The sequence below is a fragment of the Asterias rubens genome, chromosome 17 (assembly GCF_902459465.1).
Source record: "Asterias rubens chromosome 17, eAstRub1.3, whole genome shotgun sequence".
NCBI classification, from domain to species: domain Eukaryota; kingdom Metazoa; phylum Echinodermata; class Asteroidea; order Forcipulatida; family Asteriidae; genus Asterias; species Asterias rubens.
The window spans coordinates 5,792,886-5,807,406 of record NC_047078.1 but is presented as its reverse complement, the minus strand read 5'-3'; the positions used below and the strand labels follow the sequence as shown (position 1 = coordinate 5,807,406).

The window sequence follows — 14,521 nt, the reverse complement described above, 5'->3', positions numbered from 1 at the left end:
TTGATTATGATATTATGTCTTAAATTTAAAGCAAATTTTGAGGTGTTCTTTTTCAGGCATTATCAACAGGGTCCAATTTCATAGAGCTGCATTAAGCAAAATACGTAGCTAAGGACAACATTATCAGTGAGTAGAATAGGTTATTGGCCAAAATACCATTTTTCACATCTGGTGTCCTGCTCATTCTTGCTTAGAAGGAAATTGGTAAGCAATATTCTCTGCTTTAGGAAAGCAGCTAGAGCTATGAATCGGGCCCTCTGGTGTTTCACTATGACAAGGTCTATTTTTTTTATCGTGGAAAAAAAATCATAACCCGGAAAAACAAAATCATGAATAGATTCAGCAGTCATTGTTCATGTATTTTATGTCAAGTTGCCATGGTGACCGGTCTCCATGGCAACAAGCCATGCAATGGCCTTGGCAGCCTTCCTGTACTGTTCTATACATAAAAACATATGTCTGTATAATATTATGAGGATTGTGACACATACAGCTATAAATGTGTACACGCAAAATATGCATTATAAATATTAATCAATTTTATAAAGGAAGTTTTATTTAACCTGCTAACTAAATTGTACACTAGTACATTCTCGAAGCATTTAAAGCAACCATTTTTTCTGATGTTGAAGTTCTTGTTTAAGATTTGAAGAGCATACGATTTATTAAATTGTGTGTAAACTGGAAAGATTTTGGTTTACTGCTTTGTAAAAGAATTTGTTTGTATGGATACATACATGTAGATGCCTTTTGTTGTTGTTGATGTAGGTTTTTTTTTGTAGGGTTGTTTTTTTGCCTTTGATGCAATGAAATATCAACTACAGTGTAATATGAGGAAATGGTCTGTTCTTTATTTAGGGTTAGCAACATTTGGGTTGAATTCCATTACAATTTTAAAACCTGGGCTCGTTTTCATTGAACTTCTTTAGCAGAAATAGGGATTTATAACCTTAGTGCTTAGCAAAACTAAGTAGGAAACCAAATGGAGACAGTTGGCTGGAAACCTGATAAATTCTATCTGGTTAGCATATTTGTTTCGTGCCTAGCTTATTAAGTAAAAAGTTAAGTTTTATCATGCGAGTCCCAAATCTAATGTCTGAGAACAACAAATTGAAAACAGTGATGGGATTTCCCCCTTTGTTTGGTGACTCGGATAACTGCTATCATGGACGATAACAAATGTACGTTATGATGGTTATGAAGTATTATTTACAGTCACATATCCAAATTATGACAATTTTGTTTTGACAGTTTTTTTTTTCATGCATACCAGGCATTTTTTCTACAGTGGAATCTAGAGGACATTTCCATTTTCTTGAAAACACAATGTTTTTTTTTTTATACAGTATGAATCGTTAAATCCAATCAATTTTCAGATCATGGCCCAATTTCATAGAGTATGCTTCAGCTCAAAAAGTAGCTCAGCACATTTTGCTAACTAGAAAGTTACCAGCCAAAATACCATGCCACGTGTACAATCCTTGACTGGTATCATCCTGCTTATTTTGGCTAAGCAGAACATTTTTAAGTAATATATTCTGCTTGAAAGCGGCTTTAAGAAACTGGACCCAATTGTAAGATTTTTACTCCGCACTGAGCCAAATTTCTTGATCAGTTGCTACTTCAAGAGGAATTTTGGTTTACTCTCCACAAAAATTTACCAGGGACCATAAGCGAATAATTTGTTGGTAAGCAGGAAGATACAATTTAAAAATGGTTTTCTGTGGTTGAAAACCAGCCAAGGTTAAACAGATTACTCTACTTGCATTTAAACTGTGGTATTATTATTATTAAAGCATACAGCTACAGCTCCATGGTATTTAAGTAAGAGAGTCTTGTTTTCTGAAGGTTCTACAGTTAATTGATTGTCTGATTGATTGATTGATGGTTTGATTGATTGATTTATTCTTTCAGAAACTTTGCACTTGTCCACTTTGCAGAGAACCACACTAAGCGCTTTGTTAGAAACCCCCTTCCTCCTCCCATTCTATCCCCCTCCCCTCCCCCCCAACAACCAAAGTCAAGGCTGAGACAGATTAGCCTTTTGAGCAGCAACCCTGGTGAGTGCTAGACTAGCAGACAATGTTGTGACTAGCAGACAGTCTGGTTGGATTGAGGGAAGGGTTTGCCCAGAGCTAATGTTTATGTTTGGACAAGGCCATCCAGGGTGACCTGAACTCTACCAGTTGTTCAACTAGGGACTGTGTATTTTTTTTTACTTTACCTTTTCTCTACAATACACACATGGTACACAATTTTGAAGGCACTGGACACACGATTTAGTAATTACTCAAAATAGGATGCAAGAAAATAATGAAAGAAAAACACCCTTGTTGCACAAATTTGTGTGCTTTCTTCAGATGCTTTGACTTAGAAATTACCTCTTCCTGAAAAACTATGTTACTTCAAGAGGGAGTCGTTCTCATGTTTTATACCACCAACAGCTTTCTATACCTCGTTACCAAATAAGTTTAATGCTTATATATTTTGTTTAGCAGTTACCAAACGTATCCAGTGCCTTTAATGTGAGTTATGGACAAGTGCAAAAGCTGGCCACACCAGTGAAATAATCATTGAAGATTTGTTTTACATTATACATTAGCATCCAACAAGGGTTTGTCAGTTCAAACTGAGAAGATGGACTATAAAGCCTGTTTCATACATGTACTTTGACGTCACAGCCCTGTTTTCGCTGCACATTTCAACTCTTCCGAATTATTTGTTGCGAATGTCAAAATTTGTATCACATTCACAGGAAGCATGAATCGGTCTGTATTCTCCTATAAAGTTATCTTACATGACATCTCGAGTGCTATTTAATGTTTTTATCCATCCTGTTATTGGGGCTAACGCTGGTGGGCTGAAATACAATAAAACAAATGTAAAATAAAAGTCTTGGAATGGAGTTCAACAGATATGGTCTAAGTTATTGTAAAAAATCTTTCTTTACATTTGGACTTTTCACCTTGCAAGATTTGACCTTTAAGCGGCTTAATTTAATTCCCTCTAATGTTACCACATCTTTAAGGCAGTGAATAGCATTCTTGGAGAGGCAGGGAAAATCTTCGGCCGGCAGCAAGATGTTGTAAAAGAGCACTTCAATTAAAACAATCTGTCAGTAGATGAGACTATTTTAAGAGGCAAAATGAGAGATGTTGGCCAGCCGCTAAAGTTCAAGGATTGTGCGGCTCAATGTTTTGAATCGATTGAAATCAGAAAGGTTATCGTTTGCCCTATCTATAACTCCTCGGGATTCCATCTCATGTTTTTTTTTTCTGATTTTGATGGTTTGGGTATTGAGAGAGACCAGCAAAAGCAATACGAGACTTTCCAACGCTAGGTGGCAGCAGACTTACCGGGTAAATTTCCATTGTTTACGTAGTTCTGAGCATGCGCATAATTCTGAGAACAATGGATTTACCCAGTAAGTCTGCTGCCCTCCATCGTCCCAGAAAGTCTCCCATTATATGTATTAGAGTCCAAACGTTTGGATCTTGAACAAAAACTTGTGTATATAGAAAATACCTCATTAACAGAAACCACAAAAAAGAACCAATGAATGTACACATGAGATTAACAAGCAGATCTTGTGCCTGTTATTTTTGTCATCAAATTTGGTATTCTGAGTATACAGTGCTAACACATTGGTGTAAACGTAAAACCAAACGAATATTCTTCATCCCCGATGCAAATTCAACATATTAATCTAGATTAATTTTAAGCTTGGGCGATATCACGATATTATCGAATATCGCAATATTAATTTGGAAACGATTTCGATATCGGATGGATTTGGTTTTAATCGAAATATCGATATATCGCGTTAAATCGCGAAATATCGATATATCGCGATAAATCGCGATATATCGTGATATCGATTAAATGTCGCAATATCGCGATGTATTTGCTAGCTGAGACATCTTGCACCCCATAGGTTTGGAGTAAAACCAGAGAAATAGGTCATTAGAACACCTCTCTTATGCTCTGACTGTCTCTTCTACAACTTTCTTGGAGTTTGATGACTGATGATGTCAAATTTAATTAATCGCGATTATATCGAATATCGCGATATATTGTCGGCGATATATCGTGAATAAAATAAATCGCTATCGCCCAAGCTTAAACTAGATTATCATTCAAACTCAAAATGGACACCAGTTACGACACACAATACTTTGCGGCAACCATATTATCCATACACCCCCTCAGTTTTGTTAAGAATATTTTTTTCATTTCCTGAAATTTGAGTAAAATAAAAATCTTTGTTCACTCTCACTGTTGATGATGGAAAAACAGTAGCCCGGAGCATGTCTGCGTTTTAGCCCTCATGTTGTACCCCCTGGGGAGATTGTGGGTTTTTGTAGGAGGCAGGAGAAGACAAGCCGGGTGTTGGTAAGGCCTTATTAGGGATGCAGGAAGAGCCTTTTGTGTTGAAGTTTGGAATGTCTTTGTCTGAGCACAGGGAAAGGTCTGAGTTAGAGTCTGGAGGTGGAAGGGTCATCTTTGTGGTTTGAAATTTTGGCAGACCACTGAACAAAGAGCTCTGTTTATTGGTGTTGGGGTAATTACTGAATGAATGGCAGAAATTTCATACAAAGCAAATTGTCGTGCTTAGCAGCTATATGAAATTGGGCCCATGTCTTGGAATAGGGTACTTACCTGAAAGTTGAACACATTTTTATTTGGAAAACAAATCATATTTCAAGTAGAGTTTGTGGTGGACAATGTTTGGATTTAAGAACTGTTGGACAAGGAAGCTGACTCAGATGTGTGTTGTATTCTAGCAAGAACTTCTTGACTGTGGTTTTGGAATAGGTACTTGTATTTCAAATTTTTATTTGGATCAAAGTCTAAAGGTCTTCTTTATTGTGTTGCTGCAGATACCACAAGCAAATAATGAGCGTTTTGAGCAACAAGCTCTTCAGTCTTGTGGATCCCCCCACACCCCCAGGCCTGCATACATGTGAGATGTATGTATTTTGTGTGACCATTTTTATATTTTCAACCCACAACCCAACTCAGTGGCTCATAACCTCAGAAAAAGGGCATAAACATGGTACTTACAAAGTAAACCTGGAATGTTAAAAATTCAAAATAAAAGTTTGCCTGATATTATTGTTTGGCAAACATGAAAGTAGCAAACTTTGGCATCAAGGGTGTGTGAAAATGTAGGCCCATTCCTTCCCAAATATAATTTTGGGTTGAACAAAGAAGAATTGATTAGAGGAGGACTTGAACCAATGACCTCTGGATTAATGTGCCGGTGCTCTACAAATTGAGCTGTCTATCTAGCCCTACATGTACAATGCATTGTATGTTGGCACCCTCCCCAAATATACAATTGTCATGTTTTAGAACAAATACATGTAAATCAGTGAAATTTAGAAATAAAAACGTTGGAGTTTCGTTTGACATGATGACTTGTTCCTACATGTTGTACCTGCACACTTGTTATTGTTCCTAATGGAGACAATATATCACTCAACAGCAGTGCCAGATTACTTCAACTTGACCTTGATAGTCAAATCGCTTGGTGTGATTGTTCATATCTTTGCTTTATGGTTTTATTGACTCTAGACACAACTTTGTCTAATTCTGACTTATAGCTCCTCCAGGCACTGCTAGAGCATACTATTGTGTGATAGGTCGATTGGGGAATTTACACGCACTTGACCTTTTGACAGGACTTGACCTTTGACATTGTGTTCATGTTAGGTTATCAATAGATAACTTCATTGCAAGAATTACAAATTGATCAGAGTTGTTGGAGTTTGTATTAAAAGTCCTATTGTGCAATCTAGAACATTCTATGGTTTATTTTGATTATTTTTTATATAATATATATATATTTTTTTTGGGGGGGGGGATCTGATTTGTTTTCATATCGGATGAAATCCCGGCTGCTAAAATAGTGGTTCGTTGTTTGTAAACGGCCCTGGGGGTACAACTGCTTATGATCCCCCAAAACACCGTTCTTTCCAGTTGCCATGAGTTCAATTTAACTTCCTACGGAATCAGTTACCTCACCTGCACGCTGCCATCTGCCGTCGCTGTCATCTCACTGACCGCGGTAGCCCGACAGACTATCGGGTGTGATTTCTTGACCTGTCATTACCCTGGCGCCCTGATTAGCCCCTAATGCAGACCCACCAGACTTCATTAATGACCGCTGACCTACTTAGAGCAAAGCGTGCGTTTGTTGTCATGGCTCATTTAGCATGGCATGCAGGATTGCAGTGGCAGGCTTTGTTGATAATGAGTACACTGTATTTTGTAATGTCAAATTTAGGGAAGGCTGACTTGTGCCTGATACTTCACATAGGTAACAAAGGTGATTGCCCCTATGCCCCTTGGTCATTGCCTTGGTGCCTTTGAAATGCATCAGAAGAAATTAACAATTTTCTCATGCCCTTTACCAAAGAGAAAATGCCTTGGTGCCCTTGCCCTTTCAAAAACGAAGCATACAGGCCTGTTGCCTGTAGAGTAACGCAATGCAAGCAGGCATAGCACTGTAGAAGAATCTACATTATGCCAGTCCCAGGCCTGGATCTTCATCTTTGAGAAGGCAAGGCCATTTTCAGTTTGCAGAGGGCTCTTGCACTCGAAAATCTTAAAGTCTATGGAAAACTTTTGAAGGGGCACCAAGGCCAACACAAGAGGCAACAGATGGCCACTGTGTTATTTTATTCCCACCAGCGATGAGAAATTTTTAAGATTGTCCATTGAAATAAATCTGCTGTTATTTGTTTTCCACTTATAAAGAAATCCTGAGTATTTGATCTGCAGCCGATTTCACGAAACTCTACATGTAGATCAATCCTAACTCGAGTTAGGACGAGTAACTCGTCCCAAGTCCTAAGATAAATCCTAAGTTAGGAAGAGTTTGGTGAAATCGACCGCTGATTCTTTAGTGCTAAGCTTTCGTAGGTTCTGCCTTTTTCTTGGTTACTTCAACGTGCTGTTTTTCTTATAATTTAGATCAGAGTTTCAGACTTTTTGGTCAGGAATGCAGCCGTATTTGAATTGGTGGCTACAGCTTTGACTATTGCTATCAACACATGAGAGCGCGTAAACTTTTCAGAAATACCGACAGCCCCAAGTCGTAGTGGTGGGCTTGAAAATGCTCCAAATAACCTGGAAGAAATACATTAATTTTCTTTTACTATTTTATTTAAGGATTATTTTCAATCCTACAAACTGTATATATATTTTAATACAGTGACTTAAAAAAACATAAGAATCTTTCAGTCACATTGTGATGGGTTGTTAACATAGCTCAACCTTGCGTATGAAAATTTCAAAAAAACTTATGTTTTATTGTTTCTTCCTTTATCATACAGGCCCAACTGCTAAGCGCTATACCCTAAACTCCACCACGGCTAACGGTTACCATGACGACGAGGACGTGGAGTCCCACCACCGTCGCCATCTAGACACCATCGACATGGCGACCGCTCCGGGCTCTCTGACCAATCACGTGACTCGCTCGACAGCCCGTCCGCAGGCAGGCACCTTCGAGGAGCAAGGCTACATGAATCAGAAGGAGGAAATGGCGGCGATGCAGAACCGCATCCCGCAGACATTCCGCGATGCCACCACGGCCCCGCTGCGCAAACTCAGCGTGGACTTGATCAAGACTTATAAACATATAAACGAGGTAGGTAATTAGAAGGAGGCTTCAGAATAACCCACTGCGGCCACGGCAAATGCCGTGGTGCCCTGTACTTTTTTTTCTGTGGTGCCCAGGGCCCAATTTCTTAAAGCAGTTTGGCAGAACATTTTGAAATTGTTTTTATTTTTTTTTATTTTTTTTTTTGGTGAGGTATTGCATAACTCACAAGGTGAGGGCTACCCTGAACTGATTTGGGCTATCGTCCCAGATCAACTGCAACCAGGGGCACGTTACCACAAGTGTCCTAACCAGGACCCGAACCCACAGTCCTCTGCTGACCAAACTGGGTCCGGTGAACTTGACCGCTCGGCCACGACACACCATTATAAGTTAAAAACATTTTTTCCTCTTCTTACGCTACTTGCAAGGTGTATTATGCTAAGAAGAAACGGCGTGCCGTACCAGCCCAAGGTGACGACACAAGCCATAAGAAGGAAAAGCGTCTCTATAATGACGGATATGATGACGACAATTACGACTACGTCATCAAGAATGGGGAGAAGTGGGAGGATCGATACGAGATTGACTCTCTCATCGGCAAAGGATCCTTTGGACAGGTGAGGTTTCTTAAAGAATGTCTGACTTCTTAAGATGCTTGTTTAAGGCACTGGACACATTTGGTTATTACTCAAATAAGCATAAAGTATTACTTTGTAACGAGCAATAGAGAGCTGTTGATAGTATCAAAACATTTATAAAGACTTACTTTGGGGTAACGTGGTTTGGAGAAAGAGATAATTTCTCACTAGAATATTTGAGTCTAAGAAAGACATCAGGCCTGATACGTTTCTCAGGCATCTGAAAGCACACAAACGAGGGTGTTTTTTCTTCATTATTTTCTTACAACTTCTATGACACAATTGAGTCCCAAGTTTTCACAGATTTTATGTTTGGATACAGCAAGTGTGAACACCAGTCTTTCACAATTACCAACTGTGTCCAGTGCCATCAAGGAGTGGTTTATATTCCCTTGTAATTTAGCCATTAAAAGCGATTCCCATAATCCGACTCAAGATTCAAACCAAATCAAAGATGCTGCAAGCGCTGAATTCCGTAAGCGCCGATTCTTTGCTTAGGGTAGGCAGAGCCATTATGGCCAAGTCCCGGCCAACAAGTTCTTGTCGATCCCTACAGGCTTGTTATTCTCAGAATTGTCACAACGGGGAAACCCCCTACTCTCTCTAAAAATTGTGCAGTGTCACTTTTAATAAGCAACTAGTTAATCAAGCAGAGCTTGGGGTCTTAAAAAGGAATTTTTGTCAATAACTTTCATGATTCCAAGATGGTTGCCATTGTTATCCGTGGTCATGTAGTGTTGTTGTTGGGGGTCGGTCATTCTGCAGAAAACATGTTTGTTTTGTATTCACCTGGGAGGGTTTGTGTGTGAGAGATGATGACGAATGAAAGTCATAGTTCCCATGGAAACATTAATAGTTACCATGGTTACAGTAAGAGGAGAGGGAGACGGAGAAATGTTGCGGGTTGAGAGAGTACCTTTCTGCTCCAAGAACACAAGGAGGGCTTCTCGTTGTTATTTTTAATTCGCTTTTCTTTTTTCTGATCAAATTTGTTTTCTTTTGGGTCGTTCATGTGGAAATGTTTTCTGCGTTTGTTTGGGAATGAACTTTGTATGAAGTTCAAGTTTTTGTGAAATCCAAAAGGTTTTTCAGAATAATTCTCGTTGCTTTTAAATTGTTTTTCTTTTCTGATCAAATTTGTTCTCGTTTGAGTCTTTCATGTGGAAATATTGTCTGTATTGGTTGGAAATGAACTTCTAAAATTTTGTTTGGTAAAATCCAGAATGTTTGAAAATAGATTATTAATTTCAATTGAAACATTGCAAGTCAGCAGATGACTTCCTTTGTATAGCAGAGCAAAATCGTAAACAAAATGTATCAACTGCTACTCAATTACCAGGATTTGCTACTCAATATGAGTAATCAGGTGTTGACAAAATAAGTTTAGTTCAAAATTTGTTGCTGTACAAAATCATTCCTGCAAGCTACATGTATTGGCTATGATTTAGAGCCTGTGTTGTCAGGAATGAAAAAATGCAGTAAAGTGAAGTTTTTTTTGTTTTTTTTTTAAATAAAAATTGATTTCACCCACTTTCACTTGAGTTTTGTGTTTTCTTAAAAGGAAGAACTGGTTTCAGTTTTGTCAAAAATGTGAATTAATTGTAAAAGATAAAACATTGACGCTTGATTTCATCTATCCTTGAAATTCTGTTTGGATTGCTGGGACGGCAGGTGCTGCTTGTCTTATAATTGTTTAATTTTTTTTTTAATTATTATGTTAGGGTTTTGTTTATCTGTTTGGTCATAAACAATACAGGTGGATAAACAAATGGGTGGATCACCCCAACCGCCATGTTATCTTGTTCTGTTGTGTTAACGTTGCTAGGTGTACACACATGTGTGTGTATTTGTTCAGTTCAGTGGCACCTACGCTAAAATATCGCCATTTCCTTGATGTGGCGTGTGTAATTGTTTTAATATAATTTGAGGACTGATCGATTTTAAGGATGCTTTTTCAATTGATGTCTAAAGGGTTTTGCGAAATTAGACAAATGTTGACATGGTGTTTGTGTTTAGGTGTATCTAAGTTGATGGGACACTTTTGTTGGTAGAATTGTTAGAAAGATGATAGGCCCTAGAAGGTGTAAAGAAACCTGGGTTCAATATGAAGTTGGTAAAAGGACACAATTGTCATCTGTAAAAAAAACTCTTGTCATTTTATCCGTGCTTCAAATGACTCATAATAAGAGATTGTTTTTACCATGCACGAGAAGTCATTTGTGTAAAAACAAACGGCATGGGAATACCAGACTAGTCTCCCCATAGGGTTGTGCTGCTGCTTTCAATCCAAAATGGCGTCCAAAAATAACATGGCCGAAAAAAACAACAATAGGGTTGCGTTCCACTCGCTCAAACGAATCGCAACTGTACTCGCAAACATTGTGTATCTTTGGAACGATTGGTGCGCATTACGCGATGTTAATATGACGGAGCCCTGAAATGAAGATGACGACACCGTACTTAGTTTTTTTTTTTTTTTTTTTTTTTTTTTTGCTGTATGTAGTCCTCTTCTGTACATCATGACATCAACTAATGAACTTAGTTATTTCAAATCTGCATTATCAACCACCGAATATACGCTGTAATTATTTGTGTGACTAAAAAATAATACCGCATTTTGTCCGCCATTTTAAAAACCACTCGCCAACACCTCAGAAATATGTTCGCGTAGATTTGCCAACGTTCTCCAAGGGTGGCGGCGCACAACTCGTTCCACTGGAAATTGTTGGTGAACGTGGCGAGTGGAACGCACCCCTGGTCCCTCTTAGTCTCAAACTTACCCAATACAAAGCTCTGGCTTGTGTCCCCCACCCCCCCCCCCCCACCTTAAAAGAAAAACCAACCCCAAAAACCTCTAAAGAACCACTGAGATTCCTGGGGGGGGGGGGGTACATGCTTGATATCGAGCATAAAACGAAGAGAAGACTCTTATATTCATCTCTGTGTTGTTAAACAAATGCAACATTCAAGATGGCCCCTGCATTGTTTAATTTTGTAGTAGATATCAGGCCTGCTAGGATTAAGAGCAGTACATGTCTCTACTTGTTTCACTTTCGTCGCAGTGGCTAAAGCCTGAGGTTTTACATCAACAACCTGTCAGTACATTGTATTAGTCCAAATTTAGGCGTGAGTATCCTAATTCCAGAGACTTTGCGCTTTCTTGGAATTGTAGCCACAAGAACACAATGGGTTCTGCATACAATGAGAAAGGGTGCCATACAAAGATAACATCATTATTTATTTATTTGAATTACCATGGAGGTAGAAATAGAATTACTAACTGCCACAAAACTGATCCTATATTTTAAAGGTCAAACTGCTGTGAGTAGATGTTGGTTATTGTTGACCAAGCCATTGTTTAAACCATGTGTTCTTTTCTTCTTTGTTGCTTGTGTGGGCCTTTATGCTGTATCAGCAAGCTGTTACTAGATGTTGATTGCCATGGCAACGTTTTTATTTTGATGATGTTATTTACGGACATGAAGCACGTAAAACTATGTTACAGTGTGGATGTAAAATATGTCAAAATATAATTTTAATAGTAATAATAGTTTGGATATAGACCGTATTGAATATGACGCCACCGCTCAAATATCTGACCTACAACATGGCGTCTGTGGGCGTGGGCGTGCATTTGCCGTAGAAATCAAACTGCGTGCTTCATTGATGTCCAATGTACGCGTTTAGACGCGCATACCGTTTGCCCTACAAGATGGCGACTTTCATAAGCGGTTATTAAATATGGTCTATTGTGAACAAAGAAAAATTGACTGGAGCAGGACTTGAACCAACAACCTCCGGATTACCGAACTGGCGCTCTATTTTGTTCGTTAATATCGTTTGTACAGTACCTTTCCTGTTTGTCGTAGTGAGCTTTAAACAAAAATTGTTCAGGGCCAGACACACCATTGTGAGATAGCACCACATTCATGTTTTCTAAAAATAGAAACATTTATTGTTTTAATCCCCCCCCCCCCTCCAACTCGTAATGCCAGCAGAACAAATTCACACACAAATGATATCAGTTGCTCTAATTATGAAGCCTTGGCCCAATTTCATAGAGCTGCTTAAGCAGAAAATAATTGCTCAACAATTTTTTGCTCAGCAGAAATGAGCAGGATACCAGTCACTAATTGTACATGGCAAGTCTGGTTGGTAACCTTGTTGTAGTAAGCATCATTTTGTTGTGCTTACATGTAGCTACTTTTGTGTGATTAAAAGCAGCTCTATGAAATTTGCACAGAGCTGCTTAAGCACAAAAATAAGCTAAGCTAAACAAAATTATGCTTACCAGAATAAGGTTACCAGCCAACATACCATGTCACATGTACGATTTGTAACTGGTACCCCGCTCATTTTTTCTAATAAGCAGAGTATCGTCTTCTTTAAAAAGCAGAGCTCGATGAAATTGGGCCATGTGTTCAAAAAAATTATAATTTGGCCAACATTTTTAAAGCATTGTTCTGTTGCAATCGCTCTTAAATTGAGACATATTGCTTATAGTTTTATCTCTTCCTGGAATTGCTTTTCAGAACGTGTCCGTTCACTAAAATTTAATCACTTTGTGGATGATTTATCACTTTGTGAGGCAATCATTTTGCTCTAGCCTAAAATAACCATTAAGTGTCTGCCAAGGATCTCATCCCATTCAATTTGTCCCGACGATGTTACCGAGAGAACTTGCATGTTTACTTGATCATAAAAACGTGAGAGACAAAAATGGCAAATTGGTTTACATGCTCTGTTGCTCCAGGGTGTTGGGATGAGTTTTTTAAATAAATTTTAATTTTTGTTTTGTTTTCGTAGATAATGATGTAATATATGGTTCAGTGCTTTACTGCACATTAAAACATAGGAATAAAATATTGATGTGTCTGGCGATTGTGTCGCAATATTGTGCGCAGTGTGTAGGTCAACAAACTTTCTGCAATATTATTATAAATTGAGGCGCTGTAGGATCAGAAGGTGTGAGACAGACTGGGGTTGTGTTGTGTAGTTAGTTAGGAGTAGTCTACTATGTTATATGGAGGGGTTTTTAATATATAAGAGGGATGGGTTGTGATGAGTAATTATTGAGGAGCAATCTGGATTATGTGGAGGTTTTTTTAAAGGCACTGGACACTATTGGTAAATTATCAAAATAATTGTTAGCACAAACACCCTTACTTGGTAATGAGCAGTGGAGAGCTCTGAAGTAACTTAGTTTTTGAGGAAGAGGTAGGCCTAATTTCTCACTCACACCTAAAATCAGACATCTGAAAGCTGAAATTAATGCAGTTTTATAAGGGTGTTTTTTCCGTCCATTATTCTCTTCTAACTTTGATGACCATCTGGGTCCAAATTTTCCAAGATTTGTTATCTTATGAATGTTGGGATACACCAAGAAAGAATACTGGTCTTTGACAAATCTACCAAACGTGTCCAGTGCCTTAAAGTATACGTTTGGTAAATCACTCACTGTTATTAAATTGCAATACAAAAATACTCGAGGCAGCTTTAGTTTGTATTAAAAGCAATTTGAGAATCATTGTAAAATGTAACAATCGTAGTCCTTATACGAAACTGCTCTGGCTTTTGCATATTTTTGAGCTCCTGGTAATTTGAGTTTATAGGGCCCATATCAAGAGTGGTCTCTAAGAAAAACAGAAATGTTTTATGAATTTTGTCTTTTAATACGCAATTTTCACTTAACCTTTTGATTAAGACGAGTTTGAAATCACAATTAATGACCCTTTAAATCTGAGGCCATGAAACGTTGATTTGAAAGATTTCTGATTTTGTTTTGTTTTTATGTTTTGTTTCAGGTTGCCAAGGCTTATGATCACCAAGAGCAAGAATATGTAGCCATCAAGATAATCAAGAACAAGAAACCCTTCCTTAATCAGGCCCAGATAGAGGTCCGCCTCCTGGAGCTCATGAATAAACATGACACCGATTGCAAGTACTATATTGGTGAGTGTTAGGATTAACTCATGAATAAACATGACACTGTTTGCTAGTACTATATTGGTGAGGTATTGGTGGGATTAACTCATGAATATTCATACTTTTAACAGCCTTAACCCTTTAAAGACCACAGCGATCACAAGAGGCTAGTACTAAAGTATTAGTAGTAGCTAGTATTAGTGTCTAGAGCAATCTGAGTTCAGTTTCTGTGATTTTCACCCATAAGACTGAATGAATTTTTGTAAATTTCACAAATACAGGTTGTCCACCTTATGACATGGCTCTCTGTTGCCCCTGGTTGGCCTTGGTGCCCCTGGATAATTTT

At 38.3% G+C, this 14,521-nt stretch overlaps 1 protein-coding gene across 1 annotated transcript in view; it reads left to right on the top strand.

Annotated features, from left to right (window-relative positions):
• LOC117301853 (dual specificity tyrosine-phosphorylation-regulated kinase 1B-like) overlaps positions 1-14,521 on the top strand; it is a 49,438-nt gene that overhangs the window by 18,568 nt on the left and 16,349 nt on the right. The window contains exons 2-4 of the mRNA XM_033785845.1: positions 7,341-7,657; positions 8,041-8,229; positions 14,055-14,202. Coding sequence (XP_033641736.1) covers positions 7,341-7,657; positions 8,041-8,229; positions 14,055-14,202 — 654 coding nt within the window. The remainder of the gene's footprint in view (positions 1-7,340; positions 7,658-8,040; positions 8,230-14,054; positions 14,203-14,521) is intronic.